Raw genomic sequence first — 16,470 nt, 5'->3', positions numbered from 1 at the left:
GTGCACTCACTGGAAAATCAGGCCATGAAGAAGGGGCCACAAAATGTCCGTATGGAATGTCTACTTTCACCAATAGGGCAACGCTATTTTGGTAAACTAATTTATAATAGGCTTATAAGTTCAGATCATTTTATTTTCTTCTGTGTTACCTTTGGCCAGACAATCTACACCATCTTATGTCAACAAATCCCTGTGGGGGGCCCCAGGACACAATGTACACTCAGCCCAGACTGATAGTCATATTGAACTGCAATCAAGTTTATTAGTTTACTTAGGCCTGCGTGAAAGTTATAAACTCTCTAAAGTTATAAAGTTATAAACTCACACAAAGGCCAGCCGACTATTAGAGAGCAATTTGTCCCTCAGGAAATGGAGATTTTACGCCTATTTATGGATAACAGGAAATAGAGGACACACATAGATACCCGGGCCTTTCGTTACTTAATTGTTATTTTACAGTGTTTTCATAAAATGTACTAAATTTATCTGTGTGTGCAGATTTTACAGGAAGTGTCAAATGATGGGTTTTTATATACAGCGTACAATATTAAGTGTTTCATTAGGAATTAAAAATTTTGGCAATGTTATGTGGAGGATAAGGGATTATCAGAAATGACGGTTTACACGTAATTACAATTAGAGGGTGTTTTATAATTGCACATCAATGTAACTCTGGGAGGAAAAGGTCCAGCGATTGGTTTGTGAAGCTTGTTTCCTGCACTAAAAAGAGACAGGCAAAAGCTTATCCCTGGATGAGTTGATTTTACATTTTAAGCAAGACTGATCAAGTTAAAGTCAGTGCGATGATTCGGATGTAAGGCCGGCTAACTAGACGGTCGTAGCAGCAAACAGGAAACCGCACGGATGTTAGCGGTGGTGCTTGTAGTTAGTAAAAGAGAGCTCAGTTGGGGATTAGTATCAGTGAGAAAAAATAATGTGATATAGACTCACCAGCGCAGTGACATTTTGTTTTCATTGTGCATTCGATTCCCTGTGTAGACGTCGTGGATGTAGGATTGGTCCTTACATACTGCGAAAATGCCCAAGTTTGGACAGGATATGATTGCTAACCTTATCCTGAAATTTGAATCGAAATCCAACAAATCAAAACAGAAATTGGAATCTAAAACAAAGTCTTCCCCTGCAAGGTTTGTCTGTTGTGAAAATCTTTTCATTCTTTTGTGAGATTTAGTGGATCAAGACATATGCAGCATTGATTTGTTTGACATATAGATTTATGTGAACTTCATCACTGGGTGATTGGATATATGAACTCAGCATGAGTGTCTATATCTGTGGCTTTATATTGTCATTGATATATGAAGTGCATCAGAGAGTTGAGATTGACCCCGTTTTCAATTTTGATTTTTGATGCATACATTTTACTGCTACTTTTGTGTATTATTATAATCTTATTATAATTGTTATAGTATAATACTATTATACTGCATGGTTTAAATACTAATCTAGAAATCATCATTTTCCTTGTATTAGTAGTTTTTGTACAATTTAGATTCCTGACCCAGCCAAATGACAAGACCTCCCCAGAAAAATCTCCTGAAGGGTCTCCCAAACTCCGCTACGGGGCGACACGCCACAAGACTCAGCCTATCACACCCGAGGAGAAGAGAGAGGCTGAGGGGGGCCAGTCCTCGGAAGTCAAAGTCTCCGTCAGAGACAGGTACAAAGTCAATGTCAGTTGTATCAATGTTATAGTACCAGTAATATCAGTATTCAAAGACAGGTACAGAGGAGATAAATATCAGTTATCAATATCAGTAGTCAAAGACAGGTACAGAGTATATCAATATCAGTCATCGATATCAATATAATTTATATCAATAGTCATATAATGAGAGATTGTGCTGAATTTATTATCAACTGTGGGCAACACTCGATATTCAGGAAGTGGTTAGGCCCTACACTTCATGTTCAGGAAGTGAGAAAAGTAAGGGATAACAGAGGGCAAATAATGTTATATGAAAAGACAAGCAAAACAACATGTGTTGGACGTAATTTTACCCCCTAATATCATCAGTGTCACAAAAATTAATTATTCAAAACTTATTTATCATATAAATGTTTTGTTAAGGTTAAGTCTGTTGAAAAAGAGTGGGGAGGAGGAATGGAAGAAGCGGGTGTCCAAGCCAGCCGAACTTCAGGCGGAGGAGGTGGAGGTCAAGCTAAGGGAGAAGAGGGCTCTGGATGCCCCCCGCCCTCACAGCATCGCTGACCGACTCAACCTGCTGGAGACCTCGCAGATCGGCTGGAAGGGCCGCGTGGAGGAGAACGATGCCAAGCGGTTCACGGTGGCCCATAAACTGGCTGGTGAGTGGGTGGGGCTCTCCAAAGGAGTGTGGGTTGATGGGTGATCTATCCACGGGAGTGTGGGCTGACTAATCGTTGAATTCAATTAAAATGATATTAAAGAAATGCAGCGTTGGTTCTCAGCTTTGCTCTAGAAGTTGAAAAAACTTGCACGCTATAAATTATTTATAATGGGACTGAACCTTTTAAATTACTAACATCATCATCTGTACAGAAAGAACATCAAACAGTATGAATATTCTTGATCATTGAAAATTACAGTAAAACAATGTTTGATATATTTTCATTTGATGGATGCCTTTGATTATAATTGCACATCTGTTAGTCTACAAGTACTTGGTGTTCCTTCCTTGGGTGGGACCAAGGCACTTTGGTTCCACTCTTGTATTTTATGTACTTTGATTACACAATCAGTACTTCACTGTGAACTTTGGTTGAACTTGCATTATGTACTTTGTGTAAGCTCTTCATATCAAATTTGTGACTCAAGGCATATTTTGATTAGTGAATTTTTACACTTCTTGTATTATTTTGGAACATCATTGGGTATTATGTTCACACTATTTGTGTCATGTTGGAGCAACTTTATTGCGTGGACCCTGAGGTCCACACAGAAAATATATAAGCAAGGTTAAACCGGATGCTATGGGGAAAATTCAGCCTCGAATGAGCTAGCCTGGTTCCTGTGCGTAATGGGTAGCTCAGGGAACCAGGCTAGCACACGTTTATCTGAATCGGGATCGGGATTCCGTGCCATATGCACACATAAGTTCAAAGGCGCTGTAATTGTAAAGTTGTCGGTAAACAGTACAGAAACAAAGTATTCCTTTTAAAGAAATGATTGGCATGTGATATGAACTATCAGTATTATGAAATAAGTTAATGTTATGCCGAAACTACAACATGCATCAAATAGCATAATTTGCAATGTTTTGTTGTTTACCGAATACACATGTAACTTAACTTTACATTTATATTAGGCGAGGCTAAAGAACTTCCTGATTAATTTTTTTTAAGCATTTAAGTATGATTGAATAATTATGTCACTATAAAAGTTTAAATCTCAAGAAAAATGCATCAAAATATGAAATTTTTAATTTACACAAAGCTGTCACTACATAGTTAACAAAGTAGTGCGAATCGTAATGTGTGCACAAATAATAGAATTCACCGAATGCCTGATACTATTTATGCAAACTTCATTCATAGATAGATCATAATTATTTCAGAAATATGAATCCTTTAAATTCTGAGCTAAAAAGTCAGAGCTATACATACATGTATACGTAATACAACGTACAAATTTAGTGGTTAAAAGCAGAGGGCTAGAGTTGGTGGAATCTCTGATAATCTTAAGGCTTTCACGTTTTCGTTGGAAACACATGCAAATGGTCCACGTATTGTAGTCCTTTTTTAAAGGACAGCAACTTGTTTTCTTCATTTATGCTCTTTACCGTATATTTTGTTTGGGCATCAACACATATTTTTAATATAGTCTTTGTATTATGTTGAGCCTCATTTTGAACTTTCTCGTTTTACAGGTCAAGTGGAGGAGAGTCCATTGATGAAGAAGCTGAGGGAGCGATCCAAGCGAGGTACTCTCCCTTTGTGCTGTGGTGAACACCCTTAATATGTATACAGTGTTGTTGCTACTCAGACAATTATATACAGCAGATGTATACAGCGTGCTGTGTTAACTCATTCTCTACTGTGTGCTGTGGTCACTTTCACAGCTTCTCTAAAATTTTAAAATCAAATTAGGGGCATATAACTAAAAATTGAGGATGTAAATAAATTCCTCTCATTACTTGAAAAAGTACATGTCAGGGAGTTAATGTTGTCTGAGAGAGATTATATTAAAGTAAGAATATGTCTGATGCCGTTAAGCATGGGTGGAGTTTAGTAATTTGTAAACATTATGTATCATTAGTAGTGACTTGTTTGGAATGCCAGGGTAACAAGGGTCTACGATTGATTGTATAAAGGGTGTTTAATGAATGATTTGCTTGCTTTAATTATATAATCAGCTAGTCACTGTTGTATCACTCTCAGCAATTCAAAGCATTTCAAAAATCAGATTGCTAAAAACATTGAAAGAAAACTACAATAAATTGAAGAATTGAATTTTGAATGGAAGACAAACACTATCATATTATTTGGATTTTAGATTTCAAATTCATAATAACGGAACAAAAATAATGCAATGAAAATTCAGTCAAATTTCCAATCAAGAGCGGAATAAAACTCTTTAACTGGTGTTGACACATGATATATCGGAGAAATGCTTAGAATGCTGAGGAGATGGTATCACCTCATTAATGATGATTGGCCAGGCTTTTTGTGGACATCACCTAACACACGGAGCACTGTGCATTCATTTTACAGAGTCCGAATCTGAGTCCGGCTCCCCCGATATCTTGTCACCTTCGACCCCTACACGAGACTTGCCAAAAATCCCCCTTCCAAAGACAATCATATCAGGTAAGAGATCACGTCACAGAAAACCAGAGGTCACCTAAAGGTCACCTAGAGGTCAGCAAGGACCAGAGTAGGTATAACCATCATAAAGGGAATTCAGTACTCATAATACATCTGTATTCACTAATTTGATGTAATTTGTTTAAATAATTTATTCATTTTGTAATTCATCATAAAGGAATATGATCATACATGATTGGGCTGGACTATATATAAATTGATTGAAATTGTATTCATTTACATCCAACTATACTGGCACTAAAAATGCACTAATTGCTTTGGTGGTGAATAGATTTTGCTCTTCGAAGTATTTACATCTATATTTAGTGTACTACAAATAACACGCTATCGTCATTATACAGTTTTATTTTATTCACGTCAATGTGTATGATAATCACATGTTATAAAGTAGAGATACTTCAGTTTCTGCTTGAATTAAGAGATCATCATTAGAGAACTAGATATTAGTAGATACTAGACCGTCTGTTGCAAGGCTGAGGCTGTTGGTCAGATGAGGAATGATCTTCAGTGTGGCTAATTTCGTGTTTTTTCTGCTAGGTCCTCCGGTAGAGGCTGAAACCGAGGCCAAACCAAAGGAAGTGAAAGTGGGCATCACCATGGCAGCAGAGGAGGTGAAGGCGCCAGTGAAGGTGGAGGTCCCCTCTATGGATGATGAAGTCCTCAAGTCCTTCTTCAGACATTCCTCAGAAACTTCAGAGGTTCATGAGAAGATTGATGTCACTGTGGAAGACTTTAACGAGCTCTTCATCATTGCTAATGACATGTAAGTGAAGCTGTGGTAATAAATTCCTAAATAAAACAGTAAGGCACAAACTAACTTACTTTTAATGTGAATAGACTGTGAACACTTTGATACACATTGATGTCATTAAAACAATACCGGTTTATCAAATCTGGTTTCTTATGTAATTGTTTTTAATAAACAGTTTCTAAAATTAAGTTTGTTTTAACCTTTGTATATATAGGTTACCTACTATGAGAAAGATTCGTCCAAAGCGTAAACACGCGACCTCGGTCAGAAATCCACTGAAGACAACTTCAGTAGAGATCAGAACAGAGTACGAAGAGGTCAAAATGGGATACGCAGAACTGGAGATCAGACGCAAACAAAAAGAGAAAAGTAAGGGATTATGAATTAAACTTATAGTAATAATGACATGATAAGGAAGATTTTATAGACACAGATTATTTTATCCTTTTTACCTTCAATGTCATATTGATAACTGACCTCAAATAATTTCGAAGAAAATGGAATTCTTATTCGCTGGTCAATGTATGAATCTAACTTTCTGGTTAATGTAGAATTTTAATTTTTGTTTTTGTTTATGTAGAATCTTTATTCTCTGGTTACTGAAAAATTCTCTTGTTAATTCTTTCTCTTGTTTACTTATAGTTGCAGATAAAGCTGGTTTCGCTGAGGCAGCACTGGCAGGCTTAGCCAGCAAAGAGAACTTTGCCCGTGTGTCATTACGTAAGACTGGGGAGCCCGGCATGGGTCTGCCCTCCCGCCTTGATCCATACAAGGACCTAATGCTGATCCATGTCAAAGGAAGGCGCAAGGTTCAAATCCGCTTAGTGGAGCCGTCAGCTAAATCCATAAACAGCGGAGACTGCTACATCCTGGTCACTCCAGACAAAGTCATTACCTGGGTGGGAGAGTTTGCCAATGTCATTGAGAAGGCCAAGGTAGGAGTGACATGTTGAATCACCTTTGTCATCGTCAATAACTGAAAACATCATCTATGGTAAAATTAAAATGATTGTTTTTTAATGATATGAATATGTTGGTGAGATGTGTTTGGTTTCTGTAGGCTGCAGACATTGCCACCTTCATTGTCCAGAAGAAAGACCTGGGCACCAAGGCCACACTGGTGGAAACCGTGGAGGAAAAGCGACACCATCTAGGGACTGGGAAGAAATTCTGGTCAGCCATTGGGGGACTCAAAACTATATCATGTAAGTGTGAAACTGTGTACCATGGTTAAGGTTTGTAATGGGAAAATAAACCCACATCATTAAGGTGTGGCTAAAATAAACTTTTGTCAATATATCTACTGGAGAATGCCTCGTTACAGATATAAGTAGATATTATTGAGAGGTGAATGATAAACACCACAATGTATGTGTTGTTGTTTGTAGCTGCGGGTCCCACCGAGGAAGACGAGCTGTATGAGAACCACATCATGGCGTCCAATATGGTGTACAAGCTGGAGAACAACTCTCTGGTGCCCTATCAGGAATACTGGGGTGGTCAGCCCAAACAAGAAATGCTCAAAAAGGACCAGGTCAGTTCTACTAGATCAGTATAGAGGAAATAAGAATAATCTATCGATTCATCTCGCTAAACAACACTGAATTGTATAGCAATTTTCAATACATTATATGGAGAGATTTCTGATGTCTCTATTGTCTTAAACAGGTGCTTGTCTTTGACTTTGGGACTGAACTCTACGTCTGGCAAGGAAAGGCTGTCAAACCTGAGAGACGTAAAATGGGGGTTAAACTAGCGCGACAGTTGTATGAGAAAGGTTATGACTACAGTGCATGCGACATAAACCCAATGTCCCCGCTATCCAGTGAGTTGTCCTCCATGGTTTTTGTTTACAAGTACTTTCAAGCCTTTGATTGATTGTTTATTCTGTGGTATTCATTGTTCAAGATGTTCATTAACAATCACCCAATTTACTAGATATATACCGTATATATTTGTTGTCAAACAGCAGACAAGCTGATTTTAAACGTGTGTCTCTGAACCAAACTTTACTAACAAGACAAGCCCAGATTGTTGATCCTTTTGCTCCAGAAAGTTCTTGAGATGTAAATGTTCAGCCATTTTATTTTGGTTCCTGTTATGAAGCCCTGTTTTTATTGCTGCTTTTCATGTTTACCCAAGGAATTACGAACAAAGAGCTTTTCATGTTGTCCTTTTTTCAAAATTTTGCATCAGAAATACAAATGTACCATAGAATCAGTAGACCCTCTGCATACTCACTGTGTGTGTTCTGTTTGACAGCTGAGGAGATGGGGGGAATGCCTGCTGCAGCCAAAGAGAGGCCGGCCTGGTGTCTGTTTGGTAAGGTCAACCAGAATATGGAAACCATCCTGTTTAGAGAGAAGTTCTCTGATTGGCCGGACACCTCTCGGCTCATCAAGGTCAAAAGTCTGGACGCTGGAAGCAAGGTAGATATGAGAAGAACTGACAAATGCTGTTGCATTCCGTATCTTATCAGTGCTCTTCTTATTGAATTTCTGTGCAAAACTAAGACTGAGCTGTGACTGTTTTAGACGGATCTGACAGAATTGAAACCATATGATGCCAAGCTGATGATTCCCGTCAACAAAGGGGCTGTGTCACTTGTCCTCGAGGGATCCAATGTAGGACGAGGAAATGTCTGGTATGTACGGCACTTTTCTCTGGTTTATGTGACATCCGATTATATGGAAACACTGCCACCAGTCTCTGTCTGTGCTTACTTGTCCTGTGAATTGCCGTTCTATCTTGTAATCAATATGAAAATCTTTTTTTAGGCATGAGGATATGGAGGGGTTTATCAGAGAGCAAGACATCGTGACTCTTGGAGTGACCGTGTGGCATGTGTTGGAGTACGAGCATTACAAGATGCCGCAGCCCAGCTTTGGTCAGTTTCACGATGGAGACACGTATGTCGTCAGGTGGCAGTACATGATTACAAGTAAAGGTGAGCTTACCTGCACTCTCACTGTTCTATTTGTAAAACATAAAATTAAGTACCTTCAATTTGTTTATAACAAACATTAGTCACAAATTTGGGTTTAAGTATGGCATTATTGTATGTGCTTGCAGGAATGAACTTGAAGGGTACACAGTCTAGAAAGTCTTTAGTGGGACGCGAGAGGTGCGCCTATTTCTTCTGGCAAGGAAAGAACTCAACCATCAATGAAAAGGGAGCGTCTGCTCTGATGACAGTGGAACTGGATGAGGAGCGAGGACCCCAGGTAATCATACAGCGCACCGTGTCTCACACGAATCTGGGGGCTAGAAATACTGTATACAGGGTTATTTTCACCTTGTGTAATTTTTGTCCATTTACACTTGCAAACAGTTTTGCTCCCTCTTGAATTCTGCAGAGAGATAATTTTAGAGATTGGAATTTGCCCAGTTTTAAATTCGCCCATTGACATTAAGGGTGAAAAGGGCAAAAAGAAAACAAGGGCGGATATTTCACTGTATACAGTAAGTGTAAAATAAAGATTTAGGACGATGTAGTTGACATGTTGGTTATGACTAATTGGCAATGTTGTCTGTGCTATACTTTTGATGAAATGAAATCTGTGTTGTAGGTCCGAGTGGCGGAAGGGAAAGAGATGCCGTGTTTCCTGAATCTGTTTAAGGGGAGAATGATAACTCACATTGGGAAGCGTGAAGATGAGGCCACCAACACTCAGGGGGCGTGGCGCTGTTACTGCGTGCGCGGCGAGTATGAGAACGAGACCTGTCTGATCGAGATCCCTATGGGTGCAGACAGACTGCGGAGTCGAGCCTCCTTCATCATGCTGAACGTCAAGTCGGGCCTGATGTTTGTGTGGCACGGCTGTAAGTCTCCACCCCACTGTAGAGAGATGGCCTCCAAGGCAGCAGAGAGACTCAAGGACAAGTAAGTGATTCCCAAGACATCAGCAATGCTTCCTTGTTGTATAGTCTTTTTCGTGTGATAATTAATTTTATGCAATGCACATTTATGGTGAAGGAATTCCATGCTTTGGTGTTGATAGATAGTGTGTAGTTTGTGTTTACGATAAACAATTTCTCCTTGAAGGTGTCCACTGGAGGTTGGAGTCAAGGAAGGCATCTACATTCTGATCACTGAGATGGAGGAGGGATCTGAAAAACCCGAGTTATGGTCAGCCCTGGGGGTCAAGGCAAATACAAGGTCACTCTACTGCTCTCACCTGACAGGTAAGTCATTAGGTACCCATGTAAGACTTGTGAATATGTTGTTCAAATATTAAGTAATAAGGTAATGAATTGAAGTTATATTGTTGATTCTTTTCCATTCAGATCCCACACCTTACGATTACACCTTACGTGTGTTCCACATGACCAGTGTTTCGGGTAACTTTGACGTCCACGAGATTCTGAATCCCTCCCGGTCCCCCGATCTCAGCACTCCGTTTCCTGTCCTCCAGGCAGACCTGTATAATGTGTCTCAACCGGGTGAGTGAGGGCCTGGTTAATTCGAAGGATTCACCAGCAGTCATACACTCTACACCACACTTCCTGAATAAAAACATTCATAAAACAAAACGTTTCTTTTCAATTCTCCAAACACCCTCAGTCACAATTTTGCCAAGCTACATGTAGTGTGGGGGTAATGGCACAGTTAGAGATGATTTCCTTTGCCTTTTCAGGTTTATTCTTGGTTGATGATGACAACATTGTATACCTCTGGCATGGCTGGTGGAAGGAAGCTGACGCTGAGGTAGAGAATGTCCACACAGGCTCCGCCAAATCCCGATTCAGTGCCGACCGCAAATGTGCAATAGAAACTGCCCTTCATTATTGTAAAGGTAGACATTATAGTCCAAGTTTAATAAACTTTCAGAGTATTGTTCATTTTTTGTGCAAGTGTACCACAGATGAGAATATAGATGTATCTGTTTAACAACTGGGATAGGAGCCATTTGGAATATGAAATTTAAGTGCTGATGAAATTTGTACTTGCCATTGTAGAGAAGAATCCAGAGTCACCCCCAAAGGCTGTAGCAGTGTATGCTGGTCTGGAGCCTCTGGATTTTACCAATCTTTTCCCATACTGGGATGTGGATGAATCTGCCAAAACTCTCAACCTCAGGGTAAGCATCTTCTGCTCATCATAATTTAATTCTTTCATAGAAAGTTAAATTTTTATTAAGTTTTAGACCTGACAAATGACAATATCTTACTTTGTGGTGTGCAGGATGGTAAACAAGATGGAGAGATGACTTCACTGGAGGATATACTGGGGAAAATGACAAAGACCCGCTACACGTACGAAGAACTGCTGGAAGATGACCTCCCTGAAGGAGTGGATGCAAAACGCCTCGAATCCTATCTGGATGATGAGGAATTTGAGGAAATAATGGAGATCTCTCGTGAAGAGTTTTACAAACTACCGCAGTGGAAACAAGACAAAATCAAACAACAAGTGGGACTGTTCTAAAGGCGGCCATTAGGGTACAAAAATGACAGCTCTGTAAACCTAGCAGTAAACCAATCCATAGCTACGATGGTGGTTCCCCCAAACAGTTGCCATGGTGATAGTGAACAAATCCATACATTGAACCGAACCCAAGCTACAACATGAAGTCCAATTGAAACAAGAAATCCATGTTTGTTTAGACTAATTATGTGAGAGCAGTTAATAGTACAAGAAAGCAATTGATTTCATATGCCACTCCCATTTGTTGAAGTCATTCAGATTAATACACCTTTGAACAGATGTTGTAAACTCAGAGAGCACACTGCATTTTCTTATGTGAACAAAATTATTGAAGAGTACCTTAAATGTTGATCCATATCCCTCAAACTAGTCATTCTGATATTTAACATGGAATGAAGAACTATGTTGGCATTACCTTGTAAGAATAAGTACACCTATCATTAACCATCCGCTCATTACAAAACCACAAGCTTTCTGTGAACAGCAATCCACACAGTGATCATTGGCCTACTGTATGAACTGCAATATTCTGAGAGAAATGTCTTTCATGTATGTTTGTGTACCAAAGATGTACAAATCTTCCTCCTCCCCCAGCCGGGCTGGGTGGACTCCTGGTGCTGTCTCTATATCGCTGTGTATGTGTGAGGTCCCCGTAACATATCGCGCACCCGCTCAGCTTTTTACAGAAATTTTATTCAATGACTTATCCAACTTTTCTCTGACTTTAACCATTCAGATATTTCTCCTAACTCCCCCAGTTTAATCCTTGTACTCATTTAGTTTCTTTTGTTTTTCAAGGAATGATATCCATTACTCTATTTCCTGTTTCCAGAAGAATTTTATTCACTGCCAAATCCATTGAAGCATTTAACACCTCGGCTTTGTTAGAAATAACCAGTGTTTTTATTTAGTTCTGTGTGTACAATAACTTTCTTGGACAAAACCTATATTTTGATTTACAGAGATTTGTTCCAACAATTTTGACCTTAGGAAAAAGCATTGGGATGTTTCATTTGGTATTTTATAAGCAAAGCTTGTTAAATTTTATCAAGTTTTCAACAATTCAGATTTGCAATTGCTTGAATTATTGGCCAGTTTACTGTTTTGTTTTTTTTTTAATTTAAAAATTCAGCCCTTTTTTTCTTTCTTTTTATCAATATGCAACCATAACTTTCAGCTTAAGTTAAAACTTGTTGGGTTTTTCAGAGATTATATTTATGCATATATTGTATTCTCTAACTTATGTAAAAGTTCATGGACCCGGCTAGGAGGACATGCCTATGAGATTTCTGGGTCTATACTTACTGATGCTAGCAATTTATTCCTTAAGCAACTGTGATCTTATTTTAGTGGTAGAGCCCTATGCCTGTTTGTATACATGAATATATTGTTAATGTCTGTATTGTTCTTTTGTATAAAAAGTGCTTCCAAAGTAAATTGTTACAAAGATGTCATCTGTTGTTATTGTTTTCTGTTAACCATGCAGTGGGCCTGTCAGAGCCTGACCCTCAGATTGCTGGGCCTGTCGGAGCCTGACCCTCAGATTGCTGGGCCTGTCGGAGCCTGACCCTCAGATTGCTGGGTATTTAGGGAGGCAGGATGACCATAAATTTCAAACTTCATTCAAGGTCACTGCACACCTTTTGACCACAGGCACTCTGTGAGTGAAGTTTGAGCCAGATTGGACCAAGGGGAGAGAAGATATACTCCAGACAAGGTTTTTTCATATAATTCTGCTATGACCTTCAGCTTCGACCTAGAAGCATGATTCAAGGTCACTGCACACCCTTTATCCAAAAACACTCTGTGGGTAAAGTATGAGTAAGATTGGGCAAAGAGGGAAAAAGAGATGCTCTGGAAATTTTTTAGATGGACAGAAGGATGCATGGGCGGAAGAATGGACGGAAGGAAGGACGGACAAACTTACTGATCACCATAGGGCGCCCGCAGAGCAAGGCCTCAATAATTATAATTCCTTACTTAATAGAGGGTACCCTGTCACATTTAGAAATAGACTTGAAGTACACCCACGGTGATCTCTCTGTTGGAGGCACCATGCATACAACAACCCCTTTTCCAAAACAAAAAAAACCCCCAAAATATAAAAAAAAAACACCCAACACCCCCCCCCCCCCCCAAAAAAAAAGAAAGAAAGAAAGAGTATGGGAAATTGCACATTATATACCTAACGTTTTACTGGTTGGATAATTTGCTTTTATAAAACATCCTGAATTGGCTTGGATACGTCTACTGATGTGACATAATTCCCAGTGTAAACTTAGTTAAAAGTGTTTTTTTTAATCTAATTATTTTGATTAACCCTTTCTCACCAACTTCTGCCAAATTCAATAGTTCAGTGGTGCAAATTGTCCTCAATGCTCACAGTCAAGCGTGGACCCATAAAATATTGACGTCAAGTGCCTGTGTATTTAACCTACGAGGATTTACTTTTAGTTTAATAGTAAGTAAAATATGTAAAATATATGACGAATATCTTGCTTTTGTGCGTACACTCATGCATGTAAAAAAAAAAAAATAATGACTGCCGCTCAGTGTTTCGAACTGCCAACCTGTCGGGTATAACTGGACCACTTGCTTGAATGAATCTTTATCTTCAAAAAAAATAGTTACAAATGCAAATGCTACACTTATATCATTTATCTATAATCTGTCCCACAGGGGCTCGGTTGTCAGACACTTAAACATTTGTATACATATGATACACGTTTTTTTTTTATTAAAACGACGATAAAGGGCAATTTTAATGGTGGATTTTATTTAAATCCTGCATAACATTTATTGAATGACCATTTTTTTGATTTTTTTAATTTGGAAACAAGTAAATAAATAATAAATTTCAGTATCTGACAACCGAGTCCCTGTGAATAAAATAAACAAAATTGTCATCAATCTTTCCATTTATCCGTTTTAAATAGTATAATGTACCACGCATTGACCAAAGACTAAGATAACGTCTTCTATTTACATTGCACATGAAATTTCCCGACTAAGTCGGGGTCCAAAATTACATTTCTTAATGCGGGTATTACACAATAAGTGTTCCGACCCGTTCCGTCCGTCTATCCTGAGATGATTTGCATTTTCGATCTATATAATCCCTTTTTAAAAATATCAACAGTGTAAAAATTGTTAACATGTTTCATTTAACACAATTTCTTGAGTTGGTCAATTGTTTTTTATATTTAAAAAAAATTACGAACAAAAATTAATATGGCAAATTCAAAATAAATTTCTAAACAATTGCAAAAGAATAATTACGTATTAATCTCAATAAGATTATGTTATAAAGGGAAATAACTTTGCATATAAGCACATACAAACTTTTTTTAAAACTATGTATGGTGGCATAGTTCTGTCATCATACCCATGCACGAAAACGTTAACATTGGAGCGGAGCGGATCTTAAACCCTTGGATAACGAAGATGGAGGGTTGGCTATAAAGGTACACATGATTCAAACATTACGATATTTCCCAATCCCAATCTCGTTTTTTTTTTCTTATTACGTGTTACTATATGACGCTTTGAACAACGCCACATATGTTTTGATTGGCTTTTAACTGAAGGTTAATTAAATGATGCTTAATTCTCATGCGCCTGCGAGGAATGGTTTCAAATAGCAGATGTAACATTCCCGGCAGATGTTACATTCCCGTGCACACCTGAAAAACAAGGAGGTATAACCGGAAACGGTACAGCGTCCGTATATAGATGATGGCCGGGAGGAAGCCACTGTCATGTTGTAAATTTTGAATTTACCGGGTGGCAGTAAATACAAAATTTACAACATGAAAATTAGTTGTAAATACAAAATTTACAACATGACACCACCGTGAAAGGAAATCTACAGACAGAACTTTTTCGGTTTTTGTTTGTTTGTTTTGTTTTTTTTTTGCAATCTTTGCTAGATATTGATGCACAAAAATCATGTAAATATACATATATGCAAATGTTTTTGTCTGTCTCCTTTTAATCATACAACTATAGTTATTTGTATGCAATGTTAACAGTCATTACAGCAAGCAATCGGTTTGAATTTGATTTTATATTTTCGTAAAAACAATCACGAGAAATGCCATTTGTGATAATGAACATACACTGTTCCTAACTATGGTGGCATATTAAATGCCCCTGTATGCAAGTTATTTTTCTACAAAATATGTTGACATGAGATATAAATATGTTGACATGCAAGATAGTTTTGTCAATATGCAACATAATTATGTTGACATGCATAAAAATTGCAATCATATAAACATAATAAAAAATCTAAAACAAATTTCGAATATTGCCCAAATGGGACTGCCAACGTGCTAGATGCAACTTCTTTATGTCGACATGAGACTTATTATTGTCGACATGCGAGATAAATTATCTACATGCAACTTATGTCGATATGCAACTTATTCATGTTGACATGCAACTTATTCATGTTGAGATGCGAGAAAATATGTTGACATGCAATTTAACATATCATGTCAACATGTACATGCAACTAGTTAATGTGAAAATGCATCTTAGTAATGTCGACATGCGAAATAAATATTATGTTGACATGCAACTTACTTATGTCGCCATGCAACTTATTTATGTCGACATGCAACTTATTAATGTCGACATGCAACTTATTTACATATGTCAACACGCGACTTAGTTATGGTGACACGCGAGGTATAAATGTGTTGACATTATCAACATAAACTTTTTCACATACATGTGCATTAATATCTTAATTAAAAACTAGTGAGTTCAATGTAAAATGGTATTAAAAACCAACTCTATTTAGCAAAGAAAAATAATGGGGTAGTTAATAAACCAAATGACTAATTTGCAGTTATTTGTTAATTTTAAATTGAAAACAAAGTTATGGGACGTTATCAAGACTCTTTGTGGGAGGTTTTGATATTTTATCTAAGTAATCGTGTATAATTTAGTGTCATTGATTTTAATATTTTGCAATCATTTTTTCATATTGTCTCATCTTTTATTTTGTTGCAAAAGTCTAAAGAACAAAAAATATACTGTAAAAACACGCTGTAAATTCAAAGTTTACTAATCCTTGTTTTTTTTTCTATTAGCCTCCAAAAGGTAGTGAATGTTGCAACAAATAATAAATAAGTAGCATCTACCATGCTGGAAGTCACATTTGGGCAGTATTCGAAATTTTCTAAGATTTTTTTTTATAATACTTCGATTGCAATCTTCCTGCATGTCAACATAGCTATGTTGCATGTAGACATAACTATCCTGCATGTCAACATATCTACCTTGCATATCGACATATATGACAGAAAAAAACCTTGCACACATAGGGCAGAAATATGCCACTATGATATTTGATTTAAAAAAAAAAAAGATTTTAAATAATTTTGATATGATTGCAATTTTCTTGCATGTCAAAATAGTCATGTTGCATGTTGACAAAACTATCTTGCGTGTCGTT

At 37.7% G+C, this 16,470-nt stretch overlaps 1 protein-coding gene across 18 annotated transcripts in view; it reads left to right on the top strand.

The window, feature by feature from the left end:
- The window catches only part of LOC128191763 (uncharacterized), a 63,144-nt gene extending 50,684 nt beyond the window's left edge, over positions 1-12,460 (top strand). For 15 of the 18 annotated variants that reach the window (XM_052864025.1, XM_052864036.1, XM_052864030.1 and 12 more), the window contains 20 exons: positions 1,514-1,681; positions 2,093-2,328; positions 3,870-3,923; positions 4,714-4,809; positions 5,365-5,590; positions 5,793-5,947; positions 6,221-6,513; positions 6,639-6,783; positions 6,967-7,112; positions 7,247-7,403; positions 7,841-8,007; positions 8,113-8,222; positions 8,356-8,525; positions 8,651-8,802; positions 9,148-9,461; positions 9,624-9,763; positions 9,866-10,021; positions 10,216-10,374; positions 10,538-10,659; positions 10,764-12,460. In XM_052864025.1, the coding sequence (XP_052719985.1) occupies positions 1,514-1,681; positions 2,093-2,328; positions 3,870-3,923; positions 4,714-4,809; positions 5,365-5,590; positions 5,793-5,947; positions 6,221-6,513; positions 6,639-6,783; positions 6,967-7,112; positions 7,247-7,403; positions 7,841-8,007; positions 8,113-8,222; positions 8,356-8,525; positions 8,651-8,802; positions 9,148-9,461; positions 9,624-9,763; positions 9,866-10,021; positions 10,216-10,374; positions 10,538-10,659; positions 10,764-11,006 (3,409 nt within the window). In that variant the 3' untranslated portion in view covers positions 11,007-12,460. The remainder of the gene's footprint in view (positions 1-1,513; positions 1,682-2,092; positions 2,329-3,869; positions 3,924-4,713; positions 4,810-5,364; positions 5,591-5,792; positions 5,948-6,220; positions 6,514-6,638; positions 6,784-6,966; positions 7,113-7,246; positions 7,404-7,840; positions 8,008-8,112; positions 8,223-8,355; positions 8,526-8,650; positions 8,803-9,147; positions 9,462-9,623; positions 9,764-9,865; positions 10,022-10,215; positions 10,375-10,537; positions 10,660-10,763) is intronic. The other 3 variants (XM_052864023.1, XM_052864026.1, XM_052864028.1) reach the window with 3 other exon arrangements.
- Positions 12,461-16,470: the final 4,010 nt, after the last annotated feature.

The sequence above is a fragment of the Crassostrea angulata genome, chromosome 7 (assembly GCF_025612915.1).
Source record: "Crassostrea angulata isolate pt1a10 chromosome 7, ASM2561291v2, whole genome shotgun sequence".
Lineage (NCBI taxonomy): Eukaryota > Metazoa > Mollusca > Bivalvia > Ostreida > Ostreidae > Magallana > Magallana angulata.
The sequence above is the reverse complement of the archived record's forward strand: the minus strand, read 5'-3'. Positions and strand labels throughout refer to the sequence as shown.